This window comes from Gymnoscopelus microlampas, assembly GCF_963454915.1.
Source record: "Gymnoscopelus microlampas genome assembly, chromosome: 3".
In the NCBI taxonomy this organism is placed as follows: Eukaryota; Metazoa; Chordata; class Actinopteri; order Myctophiformes; family Myctophidae; genus Gymnoscopelus; species Gymnoscopelus microlampas.
In genome coordinates, this window is record NC_139940.1 from 10391649 (window position 1) to 10401907 (window position 10259).

The window sequence follows — 10259 nt, forward strand, 5'->3', positions numbered from 1 at the left end:
AAAAAATAGGACTATTGCCTAATACTGTAACTTCAATACCTTTTTCTACCAAAATACAGATTATTGAACCTGCCAATCCCACATCTACTTAGATTTCAGATTTTGTTAAACACCCCAGTCCTATATACCTCCAACTTGCAACAAATAGCAAGAAATAGCCATCGTGATGCAACCTTGTAGATATGATTGGAAATATATTTTTTAAATAATAATATCTTTTTTTTATATTTTGAGAATTTGCCCAAAATAGGGATGCCAGGGTTAATGTTGTTAATCACACAGCTGAATGAGGCAATCAGGATTTCATTTGGGACTAATCACACTACCTTAATGCCCACTTTGACCATATGGCACACAACCAGGATTCATGGATTACTTACAAAGGCATACACACTTGAACTCACACTACACATGCATGGATAAGCAGGCACATGTACACGCAGGCAAGCATAACCTATGTATGCATGAGAGCGCACTGTCCGCACACACATGCGCGCACGCACACACACACGCAAGGTCAAGGAAGCCCACTTATCTCTGACCAAGTTACTCCCAACAAATGGTTGCAATTAGGCTAATTGAGTGACCTGTGAGAGATAATAAACTTAGCGCTAAATAATGGAGATTGAGTGTGACAGTGACAGTCCTCTGCCTGACCATCTGTCTCTGCTTTAAAGCCTGTGAATAAAGGCTTCATTTATGCTCTGTTGTACGACAGTGTTTTACGGCGAAGTATAAATCGGGCTTAACACAGACAAGCAAAGGGGTTGAAGCTACAGGTGGTGAAGTCTATGCTGATTACTGAACTGTATACAGAGCAATGTTATTTTAGTTTTTTCTTTCTTTTTGTTTACCATTTCAGATTAGTGTAATAACCTTCATTATACAGAGCTCGTTTTCTCAGCTCAGGTAAAATTGTAGAATTTTGGATGGAAGTGGATCATGTAAAATGCCTCTTGATTTCCAAAATGAGTTACTCTCAAACTCTGTCTTTGAATTCATGGCATGGAATTTCAACCACCATAAGCGTGAACAATTTCTTTGCGGAATAGATTGATTGCCATTCCTCACAGCACATTCACAAAACATGACTCCAACAGTTAAGGGAAGGTTTATCCACACTCAAAATACACACACACACACACACACACACACACACACACACACACACACACACACACACACACACACACACACACACACACACACACACACACACACACACACACACACACACACACACACACACACACACACACACACACACAGCAACAGGTGGTGTCTAAGCCATAACTGTCACCTCATGTGCCCTCCATTTTAAATGACCGTTTGTAACACACAAAGGATGTTAACTACATCCTAATTCAAATGTTTAAAATGTAAAGCTCACAACGCATATTATCTCGACGCATTGTGAGCTTGTAGATCGTCTATTTGTCATACGATTTGGTTCATCATGCGGTCTGGTCAGTCTGTGTTGAAGTGTCCCTGAGAAAGGCACTAACCCCCAACTGCTTCCCAAGTGTCATATTAATGGCACTGCACCCCCAATACGAGTTAAATGCAGAGGACAAATTTCACACATGTGCAAATGTACAGTCACAAATACCCCCAAAACAACAAGGTGACTAAAATATTATATATAAGTACAGTAGTTAACAGTACAGCACATACACCCTACAACCCACTGTAGGTGTCAAACAATATAGCAATAGCCTTTATTGCCTGTTCAATGTCTTGTTGTCTACACCAGCTCTGTGTTCTAGGCTCATATCTCATCCTCCATACAGCCCAATCCGTTTTCTTCCAGGCCAATCCCTCAATTAATCCCTAAAGCCAATTAGTACATCTACCTTGGTGCAGTTAGCATATACTACCATGAAATACTGCTATTTAACATATTATGCAGCAAATATACTGTGGGTGGTGTTTGATCAAGCAAAAGGCTGAAAAAAATCACAAATGTTTGAAGGACTTCCACTAAATATTCAGGGCAGTATGTGGCCTTGGCGAATGTGGCCTTGAACTGGTCAAGATATCATCCTTCAGCCTAGAGGACCGGGGTCCCCCAGGGCTCAATAAGTACTACTACACCAGCTTTTTCCCCTCTACACCAAATATCTTCACTGAAAATAGCTGATCTACAAGCACATAAAGCGTGTGGGCTTGTAGATTTGTCAATTTCCGCTGAATGTTTGCCCCCAGAATAGGGATGCTAGGATTCAAGTGGCTAACTTCTGATGTTTGACTTACAGGGTTGTTCAAAGTTCTTGCCACACATAAGATGAGAGAATTATATCTACGCTAAGAGGTCTGGATGTCTTTGTTACCTCACTCCCAGATCAGATGCCACAACTAGAAGACAATCAGCATAACCGCTAACGTCGGTGGCATAGCTCATCTGAAATGAAAAAGTCTAGCTTGTTGTTTCTTTTATCTGAAGGGAATAGAGGAAACATGAGGAGTTCTCTATTCCTGAGCGCTGTACTTTCACTCCTCCTCTGCACTGTGTCTGCGAGTACGGGCCCCGACTACGGGGCCCACCCGCGCTTCATATGCACCCCTATCCCCGTGGACGCGGACCCCGCATGCTTCGGGGGGCCAGGCATGGGGGGATCAGGTGCCAGCGGGGGCCCAGGGCCCCACGGGACACCAGGGGCAGCTGCGGGAGGACCTTCCCCTTCGGGCTGGTGGGGGATGCCAGAGGAGGCCAAAGCCACCATCCTCCACCTTAGGGAGAGCCTGCTCAAGGAGAGGGAGACCGTCTTGGAGCAGCGGGAGACCATCAGGGAGCTGAACGCCAAGCTCACCCTGTGCGAGGGCTTTGGTAGGCACATGACGGCTGACGACGACCACAGCGGCCTCACCCACCACCGCCTCCAGGGGCCGGCCTTGCGCTCCCGACACGGCGGTGTAGGGCTGAGGTTGGGCGGTCACCGCGGTAGCAACCAGCCAGGTCATCGCGGTAGCAACCTCTTACCGGACGCACCACAACACTCCGCATTGGGGGGGCACCGGTCAAGCACGGGTCACGTCGGAGACAGTAACAGCGGCGCCAGGAAGGATAAACATACCGTCACCATGACGACAGCAGGGGAGATGACTTCATCGCCAGAGCAGATGGACCGCATGCTGCAGGCCCTCAAGGAGCGGCTGGGTAACCTCCAGGTGAGAAACACAAACGGGAAATATCATATCGTTGCTGTCAGGTGGAAAACTTCTATGTCCAAAATGGTCACTTTTCAGCAACTGGAAAAAATTACCTGAATTCCAATGGATCCAATGTATAGTTATTATTTAGTCACAAGCTCTTGTTACTACTTTTCATATAATTATTTATAAAACCCACAAACAGACTTTTTAAAATAGTAGATTTACAAGGTCACAACGCGCTGCGAAGCGTTGTAAGCTTGTAGATCAGATATTTTTGCACAACACTCTTGTACGGTAAAGTAGGGCAGTAGTAGTAGGCAGTAGTAGTAGGGTGTAGTAACATAAAAAGTTGAAATATATCAAAGAATACATTTCAAGGGTTTTATTGTCACATGCTTACAACACTGCAGCCTCAAGCAGTGGAATGTGGAACTGAATGGTAATACTACGGAATAAATGGGGTCACAGTGAAAAGAAGCATCTATGCGAACAAAGTAAAATAAAAGCAAGAAATGTATGATTTCTTAAAATAAATGCAGAGGAACTAATTGTATCAAATCTGGCTCTGAGACCCCATTTACTCCATTCATTAAACACCTAAATTGTTATTTAGCTGGCTCTATAGTAGGTCAGCTCCTTTTTTTCCTCTTTACACCAAATTACTTCAAGAAAATAGCTGATTTACAAGCTACTGTAACAATGGGACCTAAGTGACCTTAGATTCCTTCTCATTTGAAGTCAGAGGACTTTTTGTGTTTGATCAAATCAACCAGAGTCCCACAATAGTACAACAAACACACAAATTATCCATTACTTTGCGTAAAACTACTATTGGAAACTACTGTCTATCTGTGTCCCCATCATGAGAGAAATGGATCAGGAAGTATTATATTATACTGTACATACAGTATAAGCTCTAGAAAGGACAGACAAAGCACCATGTAACTTCTTTTAATTGGCCTCGAGAAAGTTGGCTTACATAGATTTGGCAAACATTTGACTGTCTGTCTTCCCCTCCAGCTATAATCTCTCTCTCTCTCTCTCTCAGTCTCCATCCATCCACCTCTTTCTTGGACCGTGATCACAGTAGCCACAGGGGGTGTAGGGCTGTGCAGGTTTAAGATAATCAGCACTGATTACAGTGATCTCCATTGACAGACTGGTAATCAGGCCACACACCAGCTAAAAGCTTGCTTGGATTACCTAGTCCTAGCCGGTCGAAGAGAAAGAGAGAGAAAGATTGTATTGAACCCAGGACAGACGTTGTAATGGTGTGGTACAGTACACACTAGAAGGTGCCCCTTCATTTGACTACTTAAGCTCTATTTTAAGCATGTGGCCCACATGAATTCCAGTGCATGTCAGCATAAGATGACAAGAAATACTGATTTGTAATAAGCATTCAAATATACACATCTGAAAATCGGACACAGTCCCCTACATGCTCAATCCTGCCTGCTGTGAATGTGTTCCCATCACCTGGTGTTAACCAGTTGAACCCCCGCATCCATTATTCTGGGCGGGAACATTGGCCCAAAAATAGCAGATCTAGATTGGCTATTTTTGGCAAAGACATTTGATGTAGATGGAAAAAAGCAGTCCAAGTACAGTTGTAACTGGGTCTAACCCAAGTCTAGAGGGTTTAAGTGGTTAATAGTGTGTGTGTGTGTGTGTGTGTGTGTGTGTGTGTGTGTGTGTGTGTGTGTGTGTGTGTGTGTGTGTGTGTGTGTGTGTGTGTGTGTGTGTGTGTGTGTGTGTGTGTGTGTGTGTGTGTGTGTGTGTGTGTGTGTGTGTGTCAGCAGAAGAGGAACATGTCCAGTGCGTACTCCAGCTCTCTGAAGGACCTCCTCCAGAGGAAGATCACAACCCTGGAGCAGCAGCTCCACCCACCACACCCCGACACCTCGGCCCTCAGCAGCCCCGATCACCACGACGACCATGACGATGATGATGACGGAGGTCACCATGACCACGACGACGGCCACGATGACAGCCACCCAGACGACCACGACGACGATGGTCACCATGAGGACATGGAGCACGGAGACCCTCACAAAGACTATGATGATGGAGATGTCGACGGTAACCACGACGACGACCACGACGACGGTCACCATGGTAACGAAGACGACGGCTACGGTTACGTGGCGCAGACGGGATACAGGCCGCACTCAAACAAACTGGAGACCCTATTGAGCCAGCTCCACCTGTCAGGTACCTAAACACTCTGGACTGATACACAATATTATATCAGTGCGTTAGACATTTTGACTTGTCATAGACAGGTAAACAAAAAGCTCAGGGTTATAAATCCGGGACTGTTTCATTCAGGCGTTTCTGTGTGTCTGCATGAAGTTAACTGTACAGCTGCTGTCCATGCTGGCACACACCTACATGAAACACACCCACAATTAGTGTTAATTCAATGCATTTAGCCATACGCACATGATCAAAATGTCTGCTGTGAAAAGGGTCTACTGCCAATGCAGCAACAGGAAAATGGAAATTATAATATTTAAGTAGAAACATTAATGACCGTAAACAAGAAAAATACAATGTATGTGTACATGTGTATACACTAGCTACACACACTTAAGACAAAAAGGTACAAAAGTGAACACTTACCAACCCATTTTGGGCGGGAACCCCTAACTATACCTTTCAGGACGGGAACCCCTTTTGGGGTTCTTGTTGCTATGTACAGTATATAGCAACATACATCTGTTGTAACGTTTGAATAAATATTTGAAGTTTTTCAGAAAACTTAGGTCATGATTTAGAAGGCGTTTTTAGAATCGTCTAAATGGGTTAACTACTTAATACCCTATATACTTTGCTGTACGACAACTAGCGAAAATAGCTGATCTTGTGACACGTTGCGGGCTTGTAGGTTTGCGATAACGTTTAATAACTTTTACCCTTTTAAGTCTTTGAAAATGTGTTCCTCAATAGGGACGTCAGGGTTAATGGGGTTAACTAATGCTGTTGAGGTGGTTTTGTGTAAGACATGACGATGATGATGTGTCTTTACAGTAGTAGTCATTTCCAATGACTAAATCATATACTTACCTCTGTCCTTTATCCTGCAGGTCCCAACAGGAAGAAGGCAGAGAGTCCTGACTCCTTCCAGATCGGCTTCCCCATGCGGACAAACTACATGTACAGCCGGGTGAAGAGGACCCTGCTGAATGAGATCTTTGCCCTGACTCTATGTCTGTGGATCAAGGGTGGCGCCGGCCCTGGTCTGGGGACCCCGTTCTCCTACTCCGTCCCGGGACAGGCCAACGAACTGGTGCTGATCGAGTGGGGGAGCAACCCCATGGAGCTTCTGGTAGACGACAAGGTGAGAGAGGAGACTAGAACTTACTACAGTAGTTAGTCTGACTGGACAAATATGAGTGCAAACTAAAGCTATTGGGATGAGGCTGTTACACTTTGTCTACTGCTGTAGCTCTCAATCATTTTCATATAAAAGACGCCCATATTGATATGTATTCGGCTGCGGACCCCCATTTGAAAATATTTTGTGCCAGGGACTGCCATAAGAGAAGCTTTGTGTTTATTTTTCCAAATTTGCATCGCAGCACGTTGTGAGGTTGTAGAATAAAATAGGGTTCAAAAGAAAGAAAGAGGTTTCAAAACAAACAACAAAACAATCACTCTCTTTTGAGGTTAACCCCCTCACCGTGGGCCACTGTACCTGTATGTGACTACCACCCTCCACCTGCTGTCTAAGCTGCTTCACATGTCATTAAGAGGGATGAACCAATAGCATAAGGCCAGTGGGGCAGTAGAACATGGTTGACTCAAAGGTCACTGGGCTGCTTTAGCTCAGTGTTGAACCACTACACTGGCAACAAGAGCAGTCCTTAACCACTTAAAGACGACCTGAAAGTGTATTTTATAGTACTTAATTTCCGTATTGTGACGTATTTCCTTGTGAAACTGGAGCAGTGCCCGTCTCAGCCAATCGCAGAGATGGGGGGTTGAGGTTGACCCACATGGAGCTTCCAACCTCCATACACCATGCAAATGAACATATTTTACCCAGCTATGAGGTAGCTGAGCTATGAATACTGGGCATGCGAGTACTATGACCCGCCTGGAGGTCACGTCGGACCACAAAGTAAAAAAAAGAAAAACCAAGCAAGGCAGTGCTGAATCAAGTTTCTGTTACTGGAGTGCCCATTTCTCACCTCAAATGTTTTCATAAACATTTTAGCATGTATTCAGCTTTAAACAGAGACTCTAGCAGCCATGTTTGCTCCATTCAAGATGCAGCACTGCCCTCTGGTGTCTACTAATGTCCCAATGACCTCCCAATGTCCCCCCCTGTATGAATGAATGAACCATTGTAAAGCCTTTGAGCACTTGGAAAAGCGCTATAAAAATGCAATTCATTATTATTATTATTATTATTATTATTATTATTATTATTATTATTATTATTATTATTAGTAGTAGTAGTAGTATAATGAATTATACAGAATTATAGCTTTGTGTGGAAGACTTATTGATAAGTGCATGTGACATTATTGGGTCAAATTGGTTGGTACCTGCTGATGTAAGCAGGCATAATATTTTTGTTTGTCAGGAAGTAATTGAGATTGGACTTTTGATATGAAAAAGAAATAGCTTTTTGTTGGCATGTATATTGTTAATTCTGTCCCCATTATGACAACGGATGTGCTCTGAGGGGGGAAAACATATTTTTCAGTTCAGCTGAAGAAAAACATCACCAATGTGCAAAGTAGGCTTGCTGGCAACTAGTGTTCTCTTCAAAAAAGTCAGACAAACTCTGTATGGATAAGTACATTTGGCAATATAAACAGCATGGATATATTCTGTATTATGTAGGGATCCTTAGTGACTCTTTGTCAGTGTTTTGGCCATAGCAGACTGTGGTAGAAACATAGATTCATACTCCATACTGTCAGTCTTCTAGGCTCATTCTCTAGTTGTCTCCTACGTCACTCTGGACCTGAATGTTATTATATCCATATGAAGGATATTACTCCAAGTAAAAATATTTCATATTGAAGCTCTGCCTGAGGTCTCTCTTCCCCCCTCCCCCTTGGTGTAGAGGGAAAAAAGGAGTATATCAATTATAGAACCCTGGGGGGCCCCGGTCAACTAAGTATATACTGTAGGGTTTAAGTGACCATCTCTACAGAGATGTGCTATGGAGTGACTCACCATGTCCACCTTGACCTCTGCTCTCAGGCGGTGACGTTGCCCCTGTCTCTGAGTGACGAGAAGTGGCACCACGTGTGTGTGACATGGTCAACGCGGGAAGGACAGTGGGAGGCCTACCAGGACGGTGTCCAAAGAGGATCCGGGGACAGCCTTTCTCCCTGGCACCCCATCAAACCTGGAGGGGTCTTCATCATTGGACAGGAACAGGTAAAGATGTACTATATTATGACACATCAGTCTTTATACAATAAGTTCAGTTGATAGTGTTTTTGTTTATTTATAATTTAACAGTTCGTTTAGGTAAGTTGAAACCATTCACTTAACAAGTAGAAATATGAATATGAATAAGCCAAAACACTGTTTTTTTCTCAATGGCAAGTGTAAACATTTTGAAACCTGCAAAGCATAATATACTTTTCACTGAGTGGATTGATATTATCAATGTTTTCACTGTTCACATCTCATATCTCCTGTCCACCCAGTTCCTTGAAATGTTCTCAAAAACATTGAGTTGAAGTTGAGTTGTTCCTCTTCATTCTTTACATATTGTCTAATATGAACTGTCAGGTTCAAGAAAGAACTTGTGTCCAGAGATAATGTCTGTCTGAATCACAGCCAGAACTCCCCACAATATAGTCACTTGGCAGTATTTTGCATTCAGCAGCACCCTCCTTTGATTCCGTTTAAGCCATCTTCCGCTCTGCCATCCCTCCCTTCTTGCTCTAATAAAATACAAAGAGTGTTCCCTTACCTGAATTCTTCCTGTGCATCCTGCTTGACCTCTTCAGGACACCCTGGGCGGCCGTTTCGATGCAACCCAGTCCTTTGTGGGGGAGATCTCAGACCTGCAGATGTGGTCCCATGTCCTGACGGCCAGTGACATCCACAGTCTGGCCTCCTGTGGCAGTCACCTCACCGGAGACGTCATCACCTGGTCCGAGACGGAGCTTGAGCTTCACGGAGGGGTCTCAGTATACCCTTTTGACCCCTGCCACTAACGGACAACAGCGCTCTACGTTCTCAGTGGTCTACACCAAACAGCCATAATAGACACCGGAGGAGACAGAGGATGTAAAACATGAGCTCTGTCTAAACGTATTACATCTACAGTACCGGTGATACTGTCAAAATACACAAACATTTAAATGCCTTCCTTTGAACTCAACCAAAGACATTTTGTGGTAATGTATTTGACAATGTAGGCCTACATGTGCTGCCTGGGGTATGTGTTGAATGATGTATTTATGTTAATTGTGTGAATGGACTTGTTTGGGCTTCGATATTGGTGATGTAGCACAAACATTTCTGTTTAATTTCTTTACGGGAACAAGTGAACCGTTTATCTATGACACATTGTCATATTGTGAATAAGATCAAATACTAGATTTGCCTTTTGATTTGAATGTTTGCTAAGTTTTTAGCTTTAACTAGTTATTCTCCTAGAATAAAGTTGTTTTTATTTGTTCAGTTTATTTTGTAAAGCGACTGAGTACCGAGAAAAGCGATATACAAATTGGATGTATTATTATTATTGATACTTGCATTTTATAATGAAATTACCAGGCTTCATGTGGGTTTTCTTATCATTGTAATGAGGTAGAAAATGTCACTAGTACTAGATGAGTGTTGTGAACGGATGCTGGAAAATGGTTTCCATGAAAAATACAGCTAACTGACCAAAGACCAAAGATATAGTACATATTACTAGAACTATTTTGTTTGAACATGTTTTTATCTTGTATAATTGTTTGTTTTTATCTTGTATAATTGTTTTTTTATTCTTTTTTATTAACCTAGACAGCTTACGTTTATTAGGATTTATGTCCATTTCATGAGAACTGCATGAGATTCTGAACATAAATTCGGTTTGGTACTTGATTTATTTAAAACCCTATATACATAGTTGACCG

At 43.0% G+C, this 10259-nt stretch overlaps 1 protein-coding gene across 1 annotated transcript; it reads left to right on the top strand.

The window, feature by feature from the left end:
• Positions 1–2457: 2457 nt before the first annotated feature.
• On the top strand, positions 2458–9347 carry LOC311041712 (uncharacterized protein; the record flags this gene model as incomplete). Its single annotated transcript, XM_084052191.1, has 5 exons — positions 2458–3168; positions 4956–5367; positions 6243–6496; positions 8377–8556; positions 9138–9347. The coding sequence occupies 5 exons, from the start codon at positions 2458–2460 to the stop codon at positions 9345–9347; spliced, it is 1767 nt and encodes a 588-aa protein (XP_083908317.1).
• Positions 9348–10259: the final 912 nt, after the last annotated feature.